General features: G+C 45.2%; 2 protein-coding genes across 2 annotated transcripts in view; both read left to right on the plus strand.

The window, feature by feature from the left end:
* THADA (THADA armadillo repeat containing) overlaps positions 1-11,087 on the plus strand; it is a 150,025-nt gene extending 138,938 nt beyond the window's left edge. Inside the window, exons 37-38 of the mRNA XM_056486272.1 lie at positions 8,972-9,138; positions 10,296-11,087. Coding sequence (XP_056342247.1) covers positions 8,972-9,138; positions 10,296-10,637 — 509 coding nt within the window. The 3' untranslated portion in view covers positions 10,638-11,087. The remainder of the gene's footprint in view (positions 1-8,971; positions 9,139-10,295) is intronic.
* Positions 11,088-14,689: 3,602 nt separating this feature from the next.
* Positions 14,690-18,292, plus strand: ZFP36L2 (ZFP36 ring finger protein like 2). The gene is made up of 2 exons (XM_056486273.1): positions 14,690-15,074; positions 15,603-18,292. The coding sequence occupies exons 1-2, from the start codon at positions 14,796-14,798 to the stop codon at positions 17,016-17,018; spliced, it is 1,695 nt and encodes a 564-aa protein (XP_056342248.1). The 5' UTR covers positions 14,690-14,795; the 3' UTR covers positions 17,019-18,292.
* The last annotated feature ends 6,503 nt before the right edge of the window (positions 18,293-24,795 follow it).

Raw genomic sequence — 24,795 nt, forward strand, 5'->3', positions numbered from 1 at the left:
CAAGTAGGCTTTGGAAGGTGTTTGATCTTGACAGAAAAAAGCAAGAAAATTCTCTTGGTTGTTCGTACTTAGCAACTGCAGTGTGAATGTTTTGTAGTCCTGGTAGCTTCTCACATTACAGACCGTTTGCAAATTTAGTTGTATTCTCATAGCATTGTATATCTGTTTCCATATATCAGGAAAAAGATAAAAATAATTCGAACTGTTCTTAACACACATTTCATCCCTTAGATGACATCTGAATAAGAACAAACAATCTGGAAGCTTTTCGTGTAAGGGTGGCTGGGCTTTTTTTCATCAGGCATTCATATAGTGAATGGGGTTTTGCTCTTTGAGTGTATTCTCTGACATGGTGAGGAAATAGGTTTAGAAAATTGGCCAGTAAAGAAGCTGAGACTGTATTATGAACATATTTTACATAAATTATTATACAAAAGATTTATGGCACTTTCTGTAAGAGCAATTTTATGGCCACCTCTTTTTGAATGTCACCCTCTAGTAACAAGTAATATGAAACAAAGATAAAAATTAAATATAAATCATCCAAAAAACAGTGTCTCCCCACAGCATGTTATAAAAGGTATCAGAAGTGATGCAAAGACTGAGTTATGGAGGTTTCCAAGTTGGTTTTTTTTTTTTGCTATTCTGCCCAAAAATACCTTTCTTCATGTAAGTCACACATACACTTGAATCAGATGTGTTGTATGTAGTAAGTCAGCAAGTGTCTTCTCTCTCAGAGCCACAGTTTGCAGGAATCTGCCTTGTTCTACTCTTTAGAGAGAACTGCTGGAAGAAGGATAAGAAATACCAATGTAAACTAACATTTAGGAGAAAGTGTAGAACAAGACCAAAACATGTTGTAACCTAAGAGGCCTTGAAAATCAGAACATTTTCAGTCATCTAAAATTACTCTAAATTCCAGTAATTCAAAAGTGCAGTTTCCTTAAAAGTTATCATCAGCTGAGTCAAGCTTGCATCTAGAATGATGGTTATAGCACCAAAAAAGTTTAATGTTGTATCAGTACTCATATATAAATAAAGAGTATTTTTATGCTTGTTTTTGTGTCTTGCAAAAAATTCACCAAGATATACTTAATAATTCACATGAATTGGCTTAATTAAAGAAGAAGGAGAAAGAACTTTTGCACTGAGACTTGTAATTGTCTAAGCAAGATTTACTGGTGTGTCTGGAACTCGTTAAAATCAGAGGTTTTTGCAGGGGGAACTTTATATTACTTCTTTTTGAAGAATTATACAATATAGAAAATTTGTAAGCACTGTGATTTTTTACTTTGTGTTCCTAAATTTTGTCAACACCTTACAAGTTGTTGCCAGCCCACATATACATCATTAGATCATCACATGGATGAAGGAACTGTTTGCTTTCTAGAATACAATGCCACTAATTAAAGTTGAAAGTGAATGGACTGAATTAGAATCAGCTCATCCATCAAAGACTGGCTACTGATTATTTACTGACAGTGCTTCATTTAGCTCTATTAATTACTCAGTGGCACTGTTATGTAAAGGTCATGCTTGAAAAATTAAGAAAGAATACATGAAAAATTATTTTATGCACTCAGTGCTGGAGTCTGGAATTGGTAAATGTTAAACAGAGTGTTCATGTGAAAAATCTATTAAATGTGTTTTTTCTTATCAGCGTTTTAATTGTGAGTGAGTAAACAGGATAGCAGCTTACAGATCTTGATAGTCTCCTCATACAGGCTGTGATGGTCATGGCTGTGGCTCCATAGGAATAAAGGAAAGTTTGCCTTTCTATTACTGCTTTTAAAATAGCTTTTTCTGTTTGCTTGTTTGTTTATTTGTTGTTTTTTTCTTTCTGTCATTCTGCCTGAATTATATGGGTTTACAGGTATTTCAGAGAGAAGAATTTTTTTGTAGTTTTTTGTACTCATTATCCATTATTTCCTTATTCCTTTATCCTTTAAATAATAAGCCTCTTACTACTATTCCCCAGATGTCACTCTAAAATTCCATCTACGATACAGAAGTAGATGTGTCTCCTGTGTTCCTACAGCAGAGCTGTAACACACAGCTCATTCACATTCAGTAACCTTCATCAGTGCTAAGCAAAAACTTCTGTATAGTTGGTACAGCCAGTAACAAGTCTTCAGTTATACATTTAAATCTAGTCATTGATATTCATTTTGAAACAGTATTTACCTTCTTTTTTTTTCCAAATAAATACATAATTTGAGTTTAAAAACCCGACATGTTCTCATTGGCAGTGTTTTAAAGTTTAGCTGAAGAATATTTTTGCCTAATAAAAAGGAAAATCATGGGTTCTTTGGATTTAGGCAGAGGATACTGTCTTTTTGCTGCTTAAATTAGAACAACGGCTTGGAGTGGGGAGGCTCTGCAGAAGTGATAATGTCAGAGGTAAAGTCCAAATGCTCATTTCCTCTGACAGATCTGTGAGCTGTGGTTGTTTTGTAATAAAACCCTTCGTGTGCAGGAGCATGGCTCACATGGGAAAATCTTACATATACATACATACATATATATTTAAAAAGGAAAAATAACATAGTTACTGAGTTGAAAAATACTGTTCACTTCACATTCCAAAAAAGGGCTTGAAAAGATGACGAATATGTGTGTGCTCTTTTGCTCAAGAAGGGACTTTAATTTTCTGCTCAGTCCCAAGCTGTAAGTTTCCATGCTAATCAGACATGTTATTAACTCAGATCTGTTTATAATCAAAGTCAAAGCTGAGAGCAGCATCACCACTGCTCTACTCAGAGACTGCAACTATTAAGAAATTAGTTTTGATTAGTTTGTTTTGTAATGGTGTTGTGTTTTGACATCGTGTTGCGTGATGTCAGGAAGGGCCTCTTTTTAAAGCCATCCTGAAAAAGCACGGCTGTAAAACAGACTGAGGCAGGGAAATGGAAAACACATGAAGCAGTTGTACGTCATCTAGGGAATGGTATTTCCCGAGAGGATAGAAATGATCTAATTGCCTTTGATTTTATGAAACACTATGAATATATATGCTTATATATTAGATTTTACATAAATGTAAAAGTTTGATGTTTGTAACTTAAATTGACACAGTGCAATTTCAAGAGCCATCTGCCAACCATCCAGATGCAACAGTTACCATTTCTGCATTTTCTTTCCTTTTTTTTTTTTTTTTTTTTTGGGTTGGTTTGTTTTTTGGTGTTTTGTTTTGTTTTTTTTTATTTCTTCTCAGTTGTCTTATTTTAATCCTAGTGCCCAGAAGAGGGATCACACTCTAACATTATTGTGAAGACTGGGTGGGTATGGACACCCCTTTACTTACTTTAATTCTGCCCTGCTGTTTTTCCAGTGGCAAGACACCTATGCATTGTCTTGCTGTGCAGTTGCTCAATTCCTGCCTACCTCAAAGCAGAACCTATTTCAACATAGGAAATGGATTTTCTCACCTCACTTTATTTACTAGCTCTTTTAACTCTTGGGTTGGGCCAATGGGATTTTTTTCTTTTTTAAATTTGAAGGCTTTTTAAACTTTATAAAGTCTAGGCATACATAAACACAGCATTTTAAGTAAAAAATACATCTGCAGCATTGCCTCACTCAGCTCTCTTAGATTTCATATGCTGAAAATAGAACAAGCTTGATTATTACTGGACACCAAAAGGAAGACAATCTTTATACAACAAAGAAGTGATTAGTGATTGGATGAAATTTTCCACTTGAAAATCTAATATTACAGGTATTAGTGACCGTGATGCTGAATCTGCCATCACTTGGATGAGAACCTGGTATGTTGCTTGATACTCATCATCTTTGACAGTGATGTATCAGAAAACATGAGATAAATCCCCAGTTTTGCCAAGCAATCATTCAGTGATGTTTATTGCTTTAAATGTCCATGCTTTGCCTCTGAAGTAAGAATACTACCTCATTTTACCCGGGCATTACGAGGTACAATATTAATAGTGATATATTAATATGTATAACTTGATGGGCAGCACTTTGTGCAAGAAAGTAAAAAATATTTTACCAGTTCCGATGGTAGTGGTCTACCTAAAATACTTTCTGTAATTTCAGCTGGAGAACTTACCCTCTATATTTTCCATGTGAGATTTTCTCTCTGAGCTGTTACATCAAGCTTCCTTGCAGATTCACTTCTCTTTCTGTTTGTCCTGAACACAGTTTATGTTTACAAAAATTGCATTGCTCTTTGATCTTGAATGAACTTCAGTTAACAATTTGTAGTACAAAAATTACAAAATGCTTTGTTAGGCAAGGAATATGTTCTACTTTTCTCCTTTGCCTATATTTTATCATGGTTGTCCTTAAAATCTGTGTATATGCTCTTAATACATCCTTTCAGGTCCCCATAATATCACCAAGGCTTTAACAGAGAGCAATTGTATAGTTGGAGGACACGTAATAGGCTACTAGAAGAAATATTTACATCTGGCTTGATCAAAGCTTTTGGACTATATGAATGTGTATGTGGGAGGTCTAATTTTTATGTGGGCGGGTTCACAAAGACCAAAACACTGCAGTACTTAACCCCTTTCCCTTTATGAAAATTCAATTCCTCAAAATGAAAAAGGTATGTAGTACCTGATTCTTATCTTTATTTTTCATTTCGATGAGTAGTGTTAAGTATTCTGCTTGTAACTACTTGTTTTAAGTCACAGAGAATTTTTTGATATTTCAACCCCTGTAGTGGTTTATTTAGTAAGATGCTTATCTTGCTTGTGATGTTTTTGCATGTTGGAACATATGCACATTTTCAAATTTTAAAAACTCATATTTTTAACACAGTTTTTATAGTCTGTAGAACTGCTATGGAAGGAGTTCTGCTGTATTTTCAGCTTATACCACTAGCTACACCTTCAGGTTTGGCTTTTGCAGGTTTAGTTCCTCTGGCAGTAATCAGCTGTGAGCCCTGGCTATTTGAATTTTTTTTAATCCAGTTACTTTAAATAGTTACATGACGAAAGGCTGTTAACACTCAGTCATTTAAATAATCTCAGCATTTTGTTTGCAAGGCTCTGATGGGGATATTTGGGACGATGGCTGACCTGGACTAACAGCTTGCTGAACGGGGAGGTCTCGCTCTCCCTTTGGCTTCTTTCCTTCCTCCTGCTGTCCTGTGATCTTCCCTCCCCCGGCCCCCAGGTACACCAATTCTGACTGCAGGGTAACCAGCTTGGCTTGCCAGCCAAGCAGAAGAGCCCACACGCCAGAGCTGTGTGCCAAATGCCTATTGTGCTGTTCTGAGCCTTAATTTACCAGGTGATCAGCACAGCACCCGAGCTGGCTCCCAGGTAAGCATCAGGGGCCTGGGGGGCTGTGGTCAAAGGGGAGCCACCTGCCCTCTGCCCCTGGTGAACTTGTATCTTGCTCAGAGCACTCTGAAGTCATAGCATGAGTCACAAACACAGCATCATGTGTAATATGTGGCTTCTGGAAAACCAGCCCTGCCTTAGCAGGCAGATGATGATGTGAGGAGCACTTCTTGTCAACAGTGAGGACCGTACATTTCTTTTGAGAAGACACACATCTTCTGTGGGCATCTTCAAAGATTCTGTGCATCCTTACAGCATCCCTGGCAGTTACTTTTAGAGCTGGGGGCTCATCAAAGCAATAGAACATTTGCCCCCTGTGAAAGTGTTCTTTACCTATTAAATCATGGGTACCTATGTAACTTTGCTTGTTGTTACCTATTGGCATTACTTCAGCACTCCAAGCTTAGGAGAGGCAATACACTTTTTTTTCGGATATATGCTATCTCTCTTTGTTATCCTTGTGGCATTGATAGTCCACAGATCTAATCCTGAACTATTCTAGCATTAAATTTGTGTAAACTGGTATCAAAGTCAGTTAATATCAGGGTGTTCTGTAAGAGCAGCTGAGGGAGCATTTCAGAAATCATGGAGCCATTCCTGATACTCTGCAGGAGTGGGATGGAATGAGCGGGTGGAAGTGAAAATTCTTCATCTGCCAGACATTGGTGTGTTGAGTCTCTGTGAACACCTGAAGTACCAAGATGCTGCTGTCCTAGCTTCTCTAACACAAAACCCTTGCAAGGTAGGCAGGCTCTTACCCAGACTTTGGAGCCCTAAGTTTTAGTGTTATCAAAGTGATGTGGCTTTGTTTTTGTCTGGTCTCAACACCAGAACTGACACAAGTTTTGTTGATGAGTTAAATGGCATCTGCAGTTCACAGAAAGGTGGTCAGTGTGTTCAGGATCTTCATGTTTTTCCTGGGTGTCACGCATCCTTTGCATGTTTTCCCTGTATTTTCTTCTCTTTTTCAGTTTGAAGAAAAAAACCACAGCAACAAAAAAAGACTTGCCATTTCCTTTGTTGCAACTTGTAGTATACTCTACAAGACTACTGTACTCTGACCACAAAACTGCCTTTTCTTCTGTGTCATGCTGTTGAAAAACTGCTAGCAAGCAAGTTTAGTCTAAGCAGAACCTCAGCATTACTTGTTTTGTTACCTCTTGGTAGTTTTCAGCATGGTCACGTAATACCACAATTAGAGGCCCTGATCTATTTCTTGATACATTTCTCAGCAGTTCAGTGTTCTCATTCACAAAGAGAGCATCACTGTATATGTTTATACTTAAGGAGACTAAATGTTAAAAAGGCCCCAGCACTGGCAGCGCTATCTATAATTGGTCCTTCAAAGCAACAGCTAACTTAGCAATGGGAAGTACCATGTTTGGTTTTTAGCTCCCAGCATCACCTAATTTGCTAAATATTAAAATATAAATAAAGTGATGTAAGGAAGAGGCCTTATATAAATACTTATAATTGTAGGCATTCAGGAATCATCATAAAACTCAAAAATATCATCAGAATTTGAAAGAGTTGAGTTTAAAATACTGCATTTTGTAAGCATTCATAACCAGGATGTTTGTTTCAGGCTCAGAACAGCACACTCCATTTTAATCTCTGTTCTTTCAGCTCTGAAGATTGCCAGTATTTCTGAGGTCCCTATGGCACGTGTTTCCTGCCTAAGCAAAACAAAACAAAGAAGACAACCATTGTGTCCATTATTTAGAGTATGAGACTGGTACCAAATAGGGCACAGCAACAGGGAAAGCAAAGGTTCAAAAAAAAACCAAGCAAAAAAACACACACCCCACACCAGAAAAAAAAAAAAAAAAAACAAAAAAAAACAAATACAAAACCCCAACAAATTCTTGGAAATGAAAGTCAGCAAAAACAATACCTAAAAACCCCAATACCTCAAATAAATGGGATGGAAATGTTGCACTACAATTGTCAAGCACTCCCTCATGGAAAAAGCTCATGGGTGTCCTGATATTGTGATAATTCCTGACATGAAGAAAACAGATTTGATCATTTGATTTTACTGTCTAGCAGAGACAAACTGTGTGTGTAACATTATTAGTGTCACAAAGAGATTGACTGCCTGCCTTCCTGTTGCTTGTTCAAGGAGATTTCCATTTACCCTCATCTAACTCCAAGATAAAGAAGGGACCATCTGTTCTTTCTCCTTCACTCCCTTCCTTGTTATGGTCCTTTGTCCTCATCATCTCAAATACGAATTCATTCTCCCCAATGTCCTCAGTACATTGCCTGGTCTGTCAAGTGCATGTACTTGTCTTTCCATCGGTCTGTTATGCCCTTAGATATTTCCTTATTTCTTGGCATGTGTATTTGCCTAATCCTGGTGTTTTAATGTGAGTTTCTCTGCTGTGCCAGTGTACCCCAGCAAACCTGCAGCTGGCCTGGGGCCTCGGGAGCGGTTACAGCACAGGGATCCATGCTCCAGCTCTGAGTATGGGTTGTGAGGGAGAAGTCTTGGCTGCACTGCTGTGCCTCTTCCGTGTAGATGGTTGTTTTCTTCCAGGAGAAATGTTTAAATACAGTCACACACAAAAAGTAAGGTGTGCATTCCATATCTCTCTGGATTCTTACCAAATAATTCTGACACTGCTGTATTGTCTTCTCCCAAATTGCAGTCTTCAAGAATGGAATGACCTTATGTACCACTACTTAGACCATTCAGTGAATTCTTTTCAGTTTGCTGGTGACTATGGACATGGATTAATTGTGTCAAAATCCTTTTTACAGTAATAGGGAGTTTAATGAGGCTTGTCCACTAGCTCTCCTCTTCCAGTCCTCTTCCTGCACCCTTTTTAAGATTTTTTTTTTTTTTTAAATTAAAGTTGCAAGTGGAGAAACTCCTACGTGTGGACACATGGGACTTGTGGCATTTTTATATACTCTGTTCTTAAAGGCAGGCCTAGGACCCAAAGAGTTAAATCAGCATCTCCCCAAATGAGAGCAGTGAGGAAGTTCAGGGAAGAAATACAGTGTGGATGATAGCTTTGTGTACAGCTCTGGCATGATGCCAAAACCTGTATAAATATAGCTCTGTGATGGGGTCATAAACAGTGTCTGCCTTTCCCTTCTCAGACATCTTTTCTAAGCCTGTCTTCGTGCCTGATTTCTCTTACATGTGTGTGTGTGTATATGTATATCTTATATATAAAGAGGTTACACACCAAATAATTACTTGTTTTATATCCCAGCCCTTTAAAAACATACCATGTGTTGTAGGTTTTGAGTTCCAGTGAAAATGTTACATGAGATCTAAGGCATAGCTGTTGTTTAACAAAAATAGTCACCATGTAATAGTGACAGGACTGTCTGGAGATGCTTCTAACAGACATATCCATATATTTAAACTCAGATTAATAAATGTCACTACATGGGGAGGAGAAAAAAAATAACCCTCAGCATTTTCAGTTGCTTCATGTGTTATTCTGGAATTGAGAGAAGGTCCCAAGTGGCACAGAAGTAAACATCCATCTAATTTATTTGCAGTATAATTTATCATTCTGCATGTGTTTGTGCAAGTTTGGCATCTGTTTTCAAGAAATCATTTTTGTGCTGATTTTATTTGAAAATGTTTGTGGTCTTGCTCCATATTCTTACATATTCTTATATGCTTATTCTCTCAACAGAGTTTGCACTTAGGGTAGTGAATGCTCCAATGGCCTTGGATTTAGCCTTTGGCATAGTGTGTGAGCTGCTCCAGCAATGGGGGGAGATCCATGCTGGTGTCCCAATCCTGCTGGAGTGGCTTTTGGGAGACAGCGACCTGCAAAGAGATGAGGAAACTTCTGCCCTGGTAATTTTAACAAGCAGTTGCTATAGCATATTAGAAGCACTACAGTTCTGCAGCCTTGTGGTAGGAATAGAATGAAATATCTCATCTCATGATACCTGATAAATGCTACTGCAGTACTAAGTGATTTACAGTCTTTTTAAAAATTCACATGGATATTCTTTAAAATTAAGAGTTTTATGTCTGTTTCCTGGTAATGCCAGCATAAAATCAAAGAGATAAATAAGCAAACATTGAAATAAACCAAGTGTTATTTCACACGGCACTGTTGACTGAAACATTTTGAGGCTATAATGTAATTGCATTCAGTATTATTGCAGATGATGGCTTCCCTTAAATTTAAGCTGCTATTGGGGGTGCCAGGCACATCTGGGCATTCAAGACCAGTGTTCTACTAATGCTGGCTTTCCCAGAGATGACTTTATGCTGTCATCCATGTGACTGGTTCTGCAGAGCACATGAAACAGCCTTGCTTACACCAGTCATTGACTTCAGGATTGTCTCTGCAAAGATGAGCTTTGCCACACTGGTTATGTAAAAGCTACTACTGTATAATGTAGCATGTTCTTATTGTCTTGAAAAGACAGCAATAGTCAAAATAATGCTGGAAGGTAAACTGGAAGGAGCAGGAGCAGCTACATCTTTGAGAAGTTTGTTGGCAATCAATATGACTCATGAAATACATCATGACTCTTTTCTTAAGCCTGCAGTTTAAGTGTGCATTTCTGATATTTCACTGACTGATACAGTTTTCATTTAATGCAGTCAAAAGCTCCATGATAATAGCAAATCACCATACTGCTTACAGAGGTCTTTGTGAAGTATAATACTGTTTCAAAGGGGAAGGCAAGCACATGTTAAGGATTAGGGCTACCATTTACTTCCAGTATTTCCCAAGACTTGTGCCATAACTACCTAATTTTTGAAGGTAAAATTTCTTTGGCAAAGTAGGAACCTTTTTACTCTGTCTTCCCAAACCTTTAAAAAAAGGCATATGAATGTTTACCTTGGTTTTTTTAATATAAAAAGCTGTTCTATGCCAGCCTCTGTTGTCATCATTTCTATATATATCCTTTTACATATCTTTTATTATCTTTCATTATTGTTGTTATCAAATCACAAGTCATTTTCTAATCACTGTTGGTTTTCTTTTTGTTAAGGAAGAAGATGATTCCCTGTTTGATAAAGGGGAAGTGAATTTTTGGGCAGAGAAGCTGACTCATGTGAGACAACTTAGTAAGCACCTTTTACATCTTGTATCAGTGACTCATCTCACCTTACCAGATCATGGGGAACTTAATCGTCTGTCAAGAATAGCACTGGACCAAGCCCAGTGCACTGAACACCTTCTTGGAGCTCTACCTCAGGTTCCAGAGTTCTCCAGAACTCCAGAATTCACAAGATTGACTATTCAAAAGGAGAGTATATCAGTCTGTCTTAAAATATTAAATCTGCTGAAGCCTGATGACACGTGCAAAAAGGAAAATCTGGAAAATCTATAAATTACTAAAACTTCATCCTCAGTGAGCTGCACACTTTACTGGATGGGCAGGGAGACTGAATTCCATCAATGTTCAAGGAATCTGGGATTGCTGTGATGACTTCAGGAAACCTGCACTGCCTTCAGTATTCAGGCTAGAACTACATTTTTTGTATTGATTAATTATCCATTGATTTTTTTTTATGGGATGTGCAGTGGGAGACTTTTCCTTTTAAATGCATTTGCTAATTTCATTCAGCTGAGCATTGTTTATTACAGCTACTGTAGGAAGTAAAGCAGCTAAACCTAATATTTTCCATTCATCCAGGTGCAGGCCACCTGTAGTTTTGTTACGTTTTGTCCCACATTTTTACCTCCTGTATCTTAATACCAAGAAAAGTTGGGGTTTTTTTTGTCTCCTTCCAATATGTAGCATGTTAATTATTAAATTAATATGCTCTTTTAAAAAAAATACTCAAGTGTTTTAATTCACAAACTGTGACTTCTTTGTTTATGGCAATTTTTAGAGTACATTGTAAATTATACTGCATTTTCCTCTGGGGAAGACAGAGATTTTCACTTTGGTAGTAACCTCCTTTTGCACATGGAAGCAGCATTAGTTAAGATTTCTGCATCCCTCTTTTCTCCTTCAAATCAAATAACTACTTCCATAAAATGGCTCTAAAATTCAGACTTGCTGCGTTCAAAACGAAGCAGCTGTTCCATTGCAAATGAAACAGTTTCATCTTTACTTCTAACACCTTGCAGTGCAAGCAGGCCTAGAAAGTGAGGTCCTGAGGAGTGTGAGTTCTTGTGTTCCTGTGTTCCTGTGCTGCAGCCCTCACTTTTGGGAGATGCTCTCCCCAGGTGGGGCAGCTGCAGGGACTCTTCTGGGTGCTCCGGGGTCTTGCCGTGTCTAAAACACAAACAAGCTTGTTGCCCACTGAATGTTGTTTATTTTTTACGGACTGGAATTGGGTTTCGATATGAAAACGAGACATCAAAAATAAATGCTGATGTGCAAAGGTTGTGTTACCGTCCCATAGCCAAGGGCTGCGACACGGACGTGCGGCCCTGTACGCCGTGGTTTCGGTGTCCTTGGAAGAAGAACACGTCCGATGCACGCCTGGTTGCTTTCAGCCTCTGCAGCTGCTGGTGTCCGAGCAGGTTCGCCCCAAATCTCGGTGAGCCCCGGTAATGCCCGAGCGCTCGGCCCGCCACAGCAGCTGCGCCGCGCGGCCGCCAGGTGGCGCCACAGCACCGCCGCGCACGGGCCGGGCCCGCGCTCCCGCCGGGACGGGACGGGACGGGACGGGATCGGGACCGGGATCCCGCTCCCGGAGTGCCGCGATCGGGCTCAGCCGGGGCAGGGTAAGGCTTGGGCCGGCGCTGCTCGCAGGGCTGGGTGCTGCGGCGCCCCATAGCCGATGGCGGGCGGCTCTCTTGAGTTTAAATAGACTTTGCTCTAAATAGAGCTCAGCTGCCGAGTTGGGTCCAGTGGACATCTCAACACTGCACAAAGGCACCACTTAAAAAACCCCAACTAACAGAACTTAGGAATAAAAGTTTAGTATTTGCTCTAAGTTTTCAGGATTCAGGGGTTACTTATGTAAGAAGTAATTTATGGTGAAACTTGAGGCTTCAGTAGGCAAAAGAGAAATATTGGAATCTGAAATGATGTTTCACAGAATGCCCGCTATCCAACTTAACGAGCCGTGCTGCGAGTTAGGCTAAAAATTAATTTGTATCATCTGTTTTGAGCTCCTGGGGGAAGAATAGCCCAGACTGTGTCTGGAAGCTACCCTTTAAAAAATACTCAAGACCTATACAATTAATTAACAGCTGCTGATTTTGCCACATATTTCCATCATTTCTGAACTAGTGTGGCAAAACCTTTCTGTAGTAGGAGACAAAAAAACTTTGTACGTATCAAAATCACTGTAAAGTTCGAGACTTTGCTCATGTCAGTGGGGAGAATAAGACTATCTAGTAACATTGACTTCTTTTTTAATTGGGTAGCATTTAAAACGCCTATGCATATATATTTGATACTGGCAAATCGATAAATGCAGACAGCACAGTAACCCACAGTAGACGCACGGTGACCGTAAAACTTGGTGAAGCCCTGAGGACTTGGTTAATCAGTTACCAAACAGCTCAAAAACGCAGTCTTTAAGATCCATCTGGAACCTCTGTCATCCCGCCTGAGTTTATAAGAGAGCAAATAAGAATTATATCAGTGCACATACATTTCACCACACGGTGCTGATGATGGGTTACTGTGTAACTACACCATGAAGAACCTTTAGACCCCGAGAGCAGCGATTGCAGGAGAGAGCTAGCAAAACCTGATGCCAGAGCACTTATCGGCCGTGTGTTTGATCAAAGTCAGCTTATCAAAGTATTCCTCCCAATGGCGTTGACACATTGATCCGTATATGACTGCCACAATAAACTGTTCCCTCGGTTGGCTGGCGGGCAGGATCAACTCCGAGGTGATATTTCTTTCCATCGCAGAGTTATGTGGGAGGAGGCAGAGTCTGAACTCGGGTCAGTGCGGAGGCGACTCCGACCGGCCCCGGAGGTTATGGGAAGCAATGCGCGCTGTGGCCGCAGCCCCGCGCTGCGGCGGCTCCCCTGTGCGGGGCGGGAGGAGGGGAAGATCGGGAGCGTGGGATGGATGTGTCCCGGCACCGCGGGCCCGGCGGCCGCTGGGGGGCGGCACGGCCCCGCCAGCCGCGGGCAGCGGGAGCGGCAGGGAACGGGGCCGGGAGCGGGGCCAGGAGCCTGCCCGGCCGAGTCCGGCCGCGCTCGCCGAGCGGGGGACGGGCCCCAGGGGACTGCCGGCACACGGGAGGGAGCGAGCTTTGGGCTTGCCGCCGCCCAGCTCCTCGACTTTCCCGGGAGATTTCGGTCTCTATTCCGGGCTCGGCCGGCCGTGGGTGACGGCTCCCGGGCGGTGGCAGGGTCCGGGCACGGTCCCGCCTGCAGCCTCCCTCCCGCATCGGCTGGGAGGTGGAGGACGAGGGGAGGAAGCAGAGGGGCTCTGGTGACACCCCAGCCCCCAGCCCGAGCTTTCTGTCCATGGCAAATGTGTTTGCACAGCGCCGCGCTCCTGCTGACGTGGTCGGGTTTGCGCCCTCGGAGTGCGCGGGACTGCCATCCCGCCTCGGAAGCTAAAGAGGATCAAACGCCTCTGCTGCCTTTAGCAGCCGTAAAACTTTACACGTCCGTCCGTCTCTGTTCTCCTTCCCATTTGTCCCGGGGCCGAGCAAAGGCGGGAGGGGACGGGGGTGCAGAGGAGCCGCCGCCGCCGTTCTCACACCGTGTTTGCGCGGCCTTATCGGCGCGGGGGGCGGGGGTGTTTGGCACGGCGGCTCCCGGCCCGCCTTGGGAGGGAGCCCGCCGCACGGACCGGCCTCTGGGGCCACCTGGGGCGGCGGCTGGGGCACTCGGTGGGTCACAGGACCTTGGCGGAATGAGGAGGGAAGAGGCCCAGCGTGGCAGACGTGGGAGGGGTGCGGTGCGCGGGAGGGAGGTGCAGACAGGGTTAGGTGGGGGTCGTTTATCAGCCAGGCTGCTTAGAGGATAATGCCACCTCACGTCCGCGCCTGGCCGCCAACCTCTCCCAAACTTCAGAAAGTAAGCGCCAAACCCGAGGTCCCCGAAAAGAGTGAAAAAGCGCCGGGGAGCGCAACCCCTGCCTGGCCCCGTCCCGCCAGCCGCACCGGGGCAGCGCGGTCCCGACCTCTGTTTCAAGCAATTACGTGGCAAAAGTTTATTTTCGGCGGGGCTGGGGGAAGAAGGGTCCCCGGCGCTGCCGCGCCTGTCCCGCGCCCCGCGCATCCTGCGCTGGGCGGCAGCGCGGGGGCGGCGGGTCTGTGCTGCGAGGAGGGGCGCTCCGCAGGGGCCGAGCCCGCAGGGCGCCGTGAGCGCTGCCTCGGCCGGTTCCCCGCTTCCCCGCCTCGTCCCGCCCGCGCTGCGGGCGCACCCCGCTCGGCGGAACCGGGAGCTCGCTGTAGCACAGCGCTCCCAACGAAACTGCCCCGCCGCCGCTGCCAGCGCCCTCTGAGAGAGCCAGCACCGCCCGGGCGGCGGGCTGCAGCGGGGCGGGCCCGGCGGGCGGCGCGGGGCGGGCGGAGCGGGGCACCGCCCCCGGACCAGCGGCGGCCGCGTTTATATGTGGAGCGGCCCTGGGCGCCGCCGAGTTCCCGCAGTTCGCCAGCTGCTGTGCAGCCGCCGTCGCCGCCTCGGCCCGGCACCCGCCGTCCCGCCGGGAAGGAGTCGGGACCGTTTCGGATCTCAAGCAGACGGCCCTCTCCTATCTAGTCGTGGCTTTTCCAAACCCTCCGAGGAGAGCGGGATCTTTCGGTCCTTCCTGTATATCCGACCATTACAGGATCTAGAAATGTCGACGACACTTTTATCTGCCTTCTACGACATTGACTTCCTGTGCAAGGTAGGGAAGAGCGCGTTTGGCCGGGCGGGACGCGGTCCGCCGCTGCCGCCATGTGCGACGCTCGGGGCTCCCGGGGCAGCGCGGCGGGCGGGAGGCCCGTGCCGGGCCGGGCTCTGCGGGCGGGTCACGGTCTGACAGCCGCCCGGGGACAGCGGCTGACGCAAGGCTGCGAGCCCGGAATGCCGCCCCGTGCTGTCCCGGCGGCCGCGTTCGGGGCGGGCTGCTCCTGAGCCGCGGGGGAGCCGGGCCGCCCTGCAGCCCCTGCCGCGTGTTGCTCTGCCAGGAGGAACTTTTGGGAAAGTTGCAAATGCAGCAGAGCCGGCGCGGGGGCTTCTCCCCGGCGCTGTCCCGCCCCGCCGGCGCTGCCGGCAGACCCGCTTTGCGGGGCGGTCGGGCGGCGCGACCCCCGCCTCGCCTCCCGCGGCGGTGCTGCGTGGGGAGCCGCGGCCGTGGGCAGGCGGTCACCCGCAACACCCTCTCTCTCTCCCGCTGTCTCCCCCACCCTCTCCCCTCTCCCCGCCCCGGCAGACGGAGAAGTCCCTGACCAACCTCAGCAGCATGCTGGACAAGAAAGCCGTGGGGACCCCGGTGACCCCTCCCAGCTCCAGCTTCGCGCCAGGCTTCCTGCGGCGGCACTCGACCAGCAACCTGACGGCGCTGGCCGGCGGCTCCAAGTTCCCCAGCCCCACCGGTTCCAGCTCTTCTTCCACATCCTCCTCCTCGTCGTCGTCCTCCTCCTCCTCCTCGTTTGGCAACCTGAAGGAGACGGGCTCCGGCGGAGGCGGTGGCAGCAGCAGCCCCACGGCCCTGCTCAACAAGGAGAACAAGTTCCGGGACCGCTCCTTCAGCGAGAACGGCGAGCGCAGCCAGCACCTCATGCAGCAGCTCCAGCAGCAGCAGCAGGCGGCCGGCAAGGGGAGCGGCTCCGGCGGCGGCGGCGGCGGGGCCCCCATCAACTCGACGCGCTACAAGACGGAGCTGTGCCGCCCCTTCGAGGAGAGCGGCGCCTGCAAGTACGGCGAGAAGTGCCAGTTCGCCCACGGCTTCCACGAGCTGCGCAGCCTCACCCGCCACCCCAAGTACAAGACCGAGCTCTGCCGCACCTTCCACACCATCGGCTTCTGCCCCTACGGCCCGCGCTGCCACTTCATCCACAACGCCGACGAGCGCCGCCCGGCGCCCGGCGGGGGCACGGCCGCCCCCCCGCCCGCCGCCGCGGCCGGGCCGCACCACCACCCGCACCACGCGGCGCCGCACCCCGCCGGCAGCACCGGCGACCTGCGCGCCTTCGCCCCCCGCGAGCACCCGCTGGGCGGCGGCGGCTTCGGGCACCCGCGCGGCGGCGGCGGCGAGCGGCCCAAGCTGCACCACAGCCTGAGCTTCTCCGGCTTCTCCGCCCACCACCACCACCATCACCCCCCGCACCCGCACGGCACCGCCCCGCCGCCGCCGCCGCCCGGTGGCCGCCTGGACGCCGCCCTGCTGGAGAGCCCCGGCGGGTCGCGCACGCCGCCGCCGCCCGCCTCCGCCTACTGCGAGGAGCTGCTCTCGCCGCCCTGCGCCAACAACGCGTTCGCCTTCTCGGGCCAGGAGCTGGGCAGCCTCATCGCGCCCCTCGCCCTGCACACCCAGAACTTCGCCGCCGCCGCCGCCGCGGCCGCGGCCGCCGCCGCCTATTACCGCTGCCAGCAGCAGCCGCCGCCGCCCGGCGGGGCCTGCCCGCCGCCCCCCGCCTCGCCGCCCTTCAGCTTCCAGCCCCTCCGCCGCCTCTCCGAGTCGCCCGTCTTCGACGCGCCGCCCAGCCCGCCGGACTCGCTCTCCGACCGGGAGAGTTACCTGAGCGGCTCGCTGAGCTCCGGCTCCCTCAGCGGCTCCGAGTCGCCCAGCCTGGACTCGGGCCGCCGCCTGCCCATCTTCAGCCGCCTCTCCATCTCCGACGACTGAGGCAGCGCGGGGCAGCGGCCGGGGGGCCCCGCGGGAGCCCCGCAAGTAAGTTACCGAGCGAAGAAAGCGAAACCTCTCCTTCCTCTCTATTTTTGGTTGGGTATTTTTTTTATATATATCTATCTGTCTATCCACCGAGAGCTGAACAAAACGAGAAACAAAAGCATTTTGCAAAAGGGCAAATGACACGAACTGAACAAACCTATTTTTATAGAGAGACCTTGGAAGAAGGGGATTTTTGTTTCGGGGTTTTTTTGTTGTTGTCGTTCTTTGGAGACAAGTTATGATACGCACCAGCAGCAGCCATTCCATCTGTGTTCGAAAAAAAAAAAAAATAAACAGCATTAGAAAAGACAGCACCAGAAAGCAACAAACAATCCGGGGAGCGCCGGTTCGCCAGCCCAGCTCCTCCAATCCTGCAGACACACAGAAAAAAAAGTTACAAACTAGTTTGTCTTTCAATCCAGTTCAAATAAAAACACAGAACATACTAAACCTATAAGCTTTTTTTTTAGGAAAAAAAAAAAAAAAAAAGAAAAATCCAACATCCTGCCAAGAATATGCCTTGATAACAACCTTCTTTTTTATATATATCTATATATTATTATTATAACAAATGCTAAAACCTTCATTCCAAAGTTTAATATTGGTTCCATTGCCACCACTTAGTGGATGTTTGGCTTTTAGAACAATTTTTTGTTGTTGCTTTATTTCGAAGCACTCAACTGAGTTTAGTTCGTAATTGTTGGAGAATAACTGCTGATTTTTTTAAAATTTTTTTTTTTTTTTTTAGCTGTTTGAGTTGATTGCATGTATGAGTCACTGCACACAACTCAATATGAAACTATTTAACTTATTTATTATCTTGTGAAAAGTATACATTGGTAATTTGTTCATACTGTATTTATCGGGTATGATGAAAAGCAATAGATATATATTCTTTTATTATGTTTAAATTATGATTTTCATTATTAATCGGCAAAATGTGGAGTGTGTTCTTTTCACAGTAATATATGCCTTTTTGTAACTTCACTTGGTTATTTTATTGTAAATGAGTAAAATTCTTAATTTAAGAGATGGTATGTAATATTTATTTCATTAATTTCTTTCTTTGTTTACGTAAATCTGAAAGATTGCATGGTTTCTTTATAGAAATCGGTCTCGATGCTGTGGAAGTAGTTTGCGGAATTTCTATGGGTTTTTTTTAGAATGTAAATGGTTGTAGCCCGTCCGAGCTGAAAAACGAGAGAAAAAAAAAAAAGAGAAAAAAAAGACTGACTTAGCAATCAGACTTCAAAGTGGCAGATCTAATTCAGACTTGTTAAAAATAACCAAAAAGTATTTTTGTTGCCTAACTCCACGAATCACACTGTGATATAGTCTCAAAGTATGTAGCAATAATTGGGGGTCCCAGTATTATGTCTCACAGTGCCTTCTTGAGGGTCCATGCTTGCCTTAAATATCTCTCAACCAAATAAGTATTTTTCCTAATGCTTGAGATAATTTGAATGTAGGGATGGGTTTTAAGTACAGCAAAATTTCGCCACTCTATTTTATTAAGAACAGAGGCCATCTTTGGATCTGAAACTTTCTATAATACAGGAACATATCTTGTTTATTGAATTCCAAAACCTGTAATTTTTTTTTTCCTAATGTAGAAAGTTGGGAGTTTTCCAAAAGTTTCCTGGACGGTGGATGAATGAGCAGTAGCTTAGTTTTGTTTGTACATAGGTACAGATTGAGCACTATGTACTCTTTTGGACTACTTTAACAGAAGTATGTTTTGAATGTAACTAAAGGATAAGTCAACTTGAGTTGTAATATATTTTTCGGGAGTCAGTTCACTACAGATTATGTGAGACTGTAAACTTTGTACTGTAAATGTTTTGTAGTTCTCCCAATAAAATTTTTTTGGAAAAAACAAAACAAAACAATACAACAACCCCAGTAACCCAAGTGCTGAAGCCCTGGCTGCCAGGCAGGAGTATTTCATGCTGAACACCACCACCCCCAATCACAGATATGTCTAGCTACAGATTAACCAGTTTGCACTGCCACTCCAGGCCGCTCCTGCAGCCCTGGCTGGTCGGTGGCCAAAGTTAATAAACGCTTCCAGAAGGTTCGGGAATGTCAGCGGTGTACTGTAGCCTGCTTTGCTTTTTTTTTATTTTATTTTTTTAAATTTTTTTTTAATTTATTTTTTTTTTTTCCTTTTTAAGAGGATGGAGAATCAAACCTCTTCTGCTTCTAGTGTAACAGCTGGAGTGGAAAAATCTAGTATAGTGGCATTTATCAATCACATCACTTATGGGGCTATGTGAATGTGCCATTAGCCTTCCTGCCTTGTTTGGGGTAAGGAGGAAATGGCAGTTTGGGTAATAAAAAGGCATAATTAAGGTTTACCCTTTGTCCCAAAAGCTTTGTTCCTCTTCACTCACAGGAATGCGGACTTCTGCCTCAATGCTCCCATCACCCAGCTGAGGGCATATCTGTGTTAATCGGGCTAGCATTAAATGTGCTAATCAGTTTTCAGGGCTTGGGTTTTAAACAAATTACCTTTTCGAGGCTGTATTTATATAACTAAATACTTGGCAGCCTGGGGACTGTGTGAGTATTAATACTGGAAGAATTTTAGCTAATATCTCCACAGTTTGGCACCCTATCTCAATCAGTCCCTTAAACTCTCAAGTCACGATTTCTACCGGCTTATTTTTGTTCTTTTGTCATACTAATAATAAATGTTGTTAACATTATGGCATTTCTGCATTGCCTGGGCTGCCACAGCACTTTCTATAAATACAAGATAGAATGTAATACCAGTGCCATATGTTTGTGTAACAAACCTTGGACTGACACTTAGTTTAAAATTAAAACAAACGTAAGCAATGTATGACAACACGGCCCAGCTACAGCAATCACCTTTTTTTTAATGGATCCAGTCTGACATTTTGGCTCAGAACTGCTCCCTTTGATTCCCAGACTAATTTCTGATGAAACTTCTTTTTGTCACTGTCTGCACAGTGGCACTGAGCTCTGGTGGGTCCTTCCCCAGGCAGCCCTGGTACAGATGCTCTGGCTGCGAGGGGCAGGCCCTTGCCAGTGTTTTGGAGGAACAGAGAGTGGCTGTTGGTTTGACCGGTGCCTAAGCTGATGTCTTAACTCACTTCTGGGATTTTGAGATTAATTTTTACACTAAAACTGCATTAATTAGGAGTGCATGCCTCATTTAATTTAAGATTTTCTTTCTTCTCTAGGTACAGTTCTTGCTTCTCTCACTCACCCATTACCCTGAGCCTGCCTTTTTCTTGCTGCAATAGATAAGGACCTTATTTATTTCTGTATTTCCCTTATCTGGGACAGCTGTACTCGCATCACTGCAGTACTTCCATCTTCCCTGTGGTTTTCTGTTGATTGAGTGGGATCTCGGTGAGGGTGCTGGGCTTGGCTTTGGTGTCTCCTGGCTGGAAGAGGAGCTCTGGAAGCTTTACAGCAGCTGCCCCACATGAATCACAGCCGTGCTGGTGTCAATGCCAGTGTTCTGTGCGTTAAAAAGTGGCTGCCAGGACAGGATGGGTGATGGCCCAGCGGTGTCTCCCAGCTGGCTGCTGGCATGCCAGTGTGTGGGGACAGCTGGGCCTGAGCTGCTCTCTTCCCAAGTGACACTCAGGCCTCTCTCACCCTGCTCTGCTTGTATCTCCAAAGTGTGCTGCAGCCTGGCCTGCTGCAGTGTTAATGTTCTGCTCTTCAGAAATCCGGAGTCCTTGAACTGGGAAGATAAAGTGTCTGTTTCTTGTGCTGCACAATCAAGTGTTAACCTTTAAACTGGTGACTTATGTTGTTGACTTAAGCAAATGTTCCCTTGCTTTCATTTCAAAATTCAGCAAAGCGTGTAAAGCTGGTCAGGCCATTCAGAACTTTCTGATACATTGCAATAAATCGATAAATACTGTGTAAAAAAGAAACTGTTCTTTTTTTCAAGAGCTTTGTATTAAGAAGGAACTCTAAGGTTTCTGCTATTGCCAACAGAGTTGGCAGATATATCTCTTAATACCTATAGCACTTAAAATTACTTTAAAAATCTGGAAAATGGGGACTTTACTAATTGGTTAGGACTGAGGCTTGCATGCTGGTTTTAGTTTATAGTCTGAAAGAACTTGTATCAAAGTCTTAAACTGGTAGAAATTGATGTAATGGTATAGGTATCTTTATAGGGATTGATTTAAAATGGTTTGGTACAATCATTAGGGGATTTTCAAATGTATTGAATTAGTAGTTTTGATTTTTACTCCCTAATCCTCTCAGCTTCTTGGGGCCTTTTTGTTTGTTTGGCTTTTCTCAGCTTGCCTGTGTCAGGTACAGTGGTGTGCTGTGGCTCCTGTTCAGTGCAGGATTGCACACCACCAAACACACTCCCAGCAGAGTGCCATGGAGCAGAGGGATGCTGCTCCTCACCACCTGCACCCTGGTTGAAGCATGAGCTGATTCCAGTGTGTGCCCAGGGTTATCCTCATTTCAGGTGTGGGGCCTGCAGCTGCAGCATGGTCTGTGTCACTCGTGGGCAAGGGCAGGTGGCCACAGGTGGAGCTGAGAGGCTGCTGGCTCCTCTTTGCTGCACTGCTGAATGCAGAATGCAGCAAACCAGGGGTGAAATACACAGGGGGGTGAGCCCTTTTCCAGAGCATCATTTAAATGCCCAGTGCAACTCTGCATTATTTTGAAAAGGAAGTTATTGCCCTCCTTCCATTTATTGCCCCCACCCATCCCATCGTTAGGTGTGCAGCTTTAATTTTTTCAAAGAAAGGGTGCATTTGACATCCTTGTTTTCAAAGAAAGCCTGAGAGTTTAGTTATGTTTATGACCAAAAAGTGCTTTTATTTTTTTCCTTTTGCTACTAGAGCATTAAAGCTAAAGGGCTTCCACCATATATTTTTAATTGTGTGGTCTGTCCCTTCTTGCTGACCTTGAGTGTGAATATTATTTGAAGGAGCTTCAGGCAATGGTGCTCTGTCATTAATAAGACAGGACATTTCAGGTTTTGCCTGCTGAACCTACAGACCTTGGCAGCACATTAACTCTGGAAACTGAGACTTAATTTTCTGACCCTTCAGCTTAAACTCAGATCTTCAGAGTTTTAAGGCGAGGATACTGGGCTTCTTGCTTTATTGCATCTGAAATACAGTTACCTCTTCCCTTTGCCAACTGTGTTGGTGCAGTCCAGAGAGGGGCAGGAATATCCTGAATGACCACAGCCAGGGACCTGAGTGCTCATCTGCTGAAGAAGTAAGCGAGGGGTTGGGGTGAAAGTTGCTTTCTCAAGGTGATGTAGCAGTTTTTCCCCCTCTTCCTCCCTGGCCCTTTCTGACCCATTCCTGAGGCAGCTCTGGGAGATGATCCTGCCACCCTGCTCACACCTCATGGACCAGGGTGGCTGCTCTGCCCACTGCCACCAAAAGGTCCCCAGGCAGCTCTGGTGCTTGCCACATTTGCCTGGGTGTTGCATTTTATTAACCAGGCAGAAAAAAAATTGGTGTTACATCCTGGAGTAAAGATGAAGTGGGTCAGTCAGGAGTCTGATGATTTTCAGAGCTGATGCAAGGGAAGGGGAGGAAGAGGAAGAGCCCCACATCCTGGAGAGAGGCAGGAGTGATGGGATGGAGGACAAGGTGTCTCCCCACCAAGCTGCCAGGTTGGCTTATTCCTCCTGTGTAGATTTGTTTTGTTTGAAGAAACACTGTTTCCTCACAGTTCTTTGGGAAATTACTGGTGTGGCCATGCTAGAACTTTTTAATATTTTTTATATTGGTGGTTGTAAATCACTTACATGAACCTTGAGTACTTCTTGTGCCATTTGAACACACCAACATTTAAGGGAAGGCACATTTCAACACAGTTTAATTAATGTGACTGTGACCCTGATTAGTTTTGTTTACTGGAAATCAAGTAATGGTTGTAAGGCAAAGCACAGCATCTTCTGAGAAGTTCTCAATATTAAAGGAAACACTTGTTATCAGCTGGCATAGATTTTGCAGATTGTGTAAGTTTTGCAGCATATGTACTAAAGAACATTGGTTTATAGGTCTAATTTCTTTATTAAATTAATTTAATATTGGAGAGGAAGGTGGAGGAATGAGATTCCTCCCTTAAGGCCTAGAGGGCCTTCTCTCTAAAGAGGTATTTTTTGTTTCAAAGCTTAGTCAAACAGATATGAGTTGTTTCATCTCTCCTTTCAAAGTGCTATAATGGATGTGTTAATGGAGGCATTTTGGGGTGAACCCTGCAAAATTTGCATTCCCGAAGAAACCAGGGAAAATTACCCTGACAAACTCCTCTCTGTTGCTGAAGAGGGATAGATGACATCTGTTGAGTAATTTCTATTCTGTACACCATCTGAGAAGGAAATACAGGGTAATACAAACCCCCTTTTTCCTACCATGGTTAATAACATAAACAGGGAGCTGGATATGCTGAAATCTAAATACAAGGGTCCTGTATCAATGGATTATTACCTTATCTTTTCTGAATGACGTTCACTTGAATACCTGGAATCGTAATAGCTACTCAAGATAAGAAATGGAAGGAAATTCAATAACAGTAAGAGGCCTGGTAACTTATGAGATCTTGATTAGCCTTCAACTGCACCTAAATGTTGGGAAGGATTCCCTGTACTGTAGGCAGAGGGAGCTGAATAGCATTGTGGAAACCATTGCCTCATTGCAGAGGAGCACAAACTGCCTTTTGCCATTATTAAGTCTTTCTTGTGTTCACATATATGTATGAACCTTATGAGTCTTCTGTGGATGAACATCTTTCACCTTAATTTTTCATTGCTTTAAAATTCTGGCTTTTCTGGTGGGGATGGCAGGTGGCTCTGGCCCCTGCAGTGGTCTCAGAGCTGGGCTGATGCCTTGCTGCTGCCCAGCAGCGTGGTGGGAACGGTGGGCATCTGCCAAAGGGAATGCCCAGATATCTCCTTCTTGGGCAGCAGAGCCCTGGGCCAGCTTGTGCCTGTCCTGTGCCTGCACCTGGGTAAGGGCAAATTGCTCCTTGTGCTGGATGCCACTTGGCTCTGTTGCAGAAGTGGCACAGCAGCACAGACAGGGAGGGCTCCAGAGTGCTGGTTCTGCTGCTGTGTTAAGAGTGCTGAACAGCACAATATAAATCTTAGATGAATTCAGAGTTAACAAATGCTTTTTCTAAAGGTCAGATTAGATGAGGAATGCAGTGATTTGCCAATCCAAATGAGCACGAACTCTAAAAAGACAGGAATTTGTTTTCTGCTAGATTAGTGCTCTGACCTGGACTCATCCCATCACCTTATGGCTGTGGAACAAAAGCAGGATCGAGGGCAAGAGTGTGTGAGTTACGTGAGGCTTGGAACTCTGCTTTCACCATCAGGGCAACTTTATATTGACTTGAAATGCCTGTGAAACCACAGCCTCACTTATGTTCTGTTTCTTCACATGCACTTGAAATCCCAGGATTTATCAAATGATATCCACGGCACAGCGGGAGGCAGAGCCTCGAGCTGTGTTGAGCTTTCTACAGTTGAACCTCAACATTTTATTTCAGTTTTGCTGTTCAGCATTTGGGCATGTGTGGATAGGGAGACTGGGAAAATGATGCCAAGGAAGGAGAAGCCCAGAAAAGCTTGGAAAAGCTGACTCCTTGGGAAATGGTATACAGCTTTGGTCAACATAAACACCAAGTCATGACCGCTCCTGTTTACTCAAAATATTTCTTATGGTAACCTGCATCTTAAAATAAAATTCAAGATGGA

This window comes from Oenanthe melanoleuca, chromosome 3 (assembly GCF_029582105.1).
Source record: "Oenanthe melanoleuca isolate GR-GAL-2019-014 chromosome 3, OMel1.0, whole genome shotgun sequence".
Taxonomy (NCBI): domain Eukaryota; kingdom Metazoa; phylum Chordata; class Aves; order Passeriformes; family Muscicapidae; genus Oenanthe; species Oenanthe melanoleuca.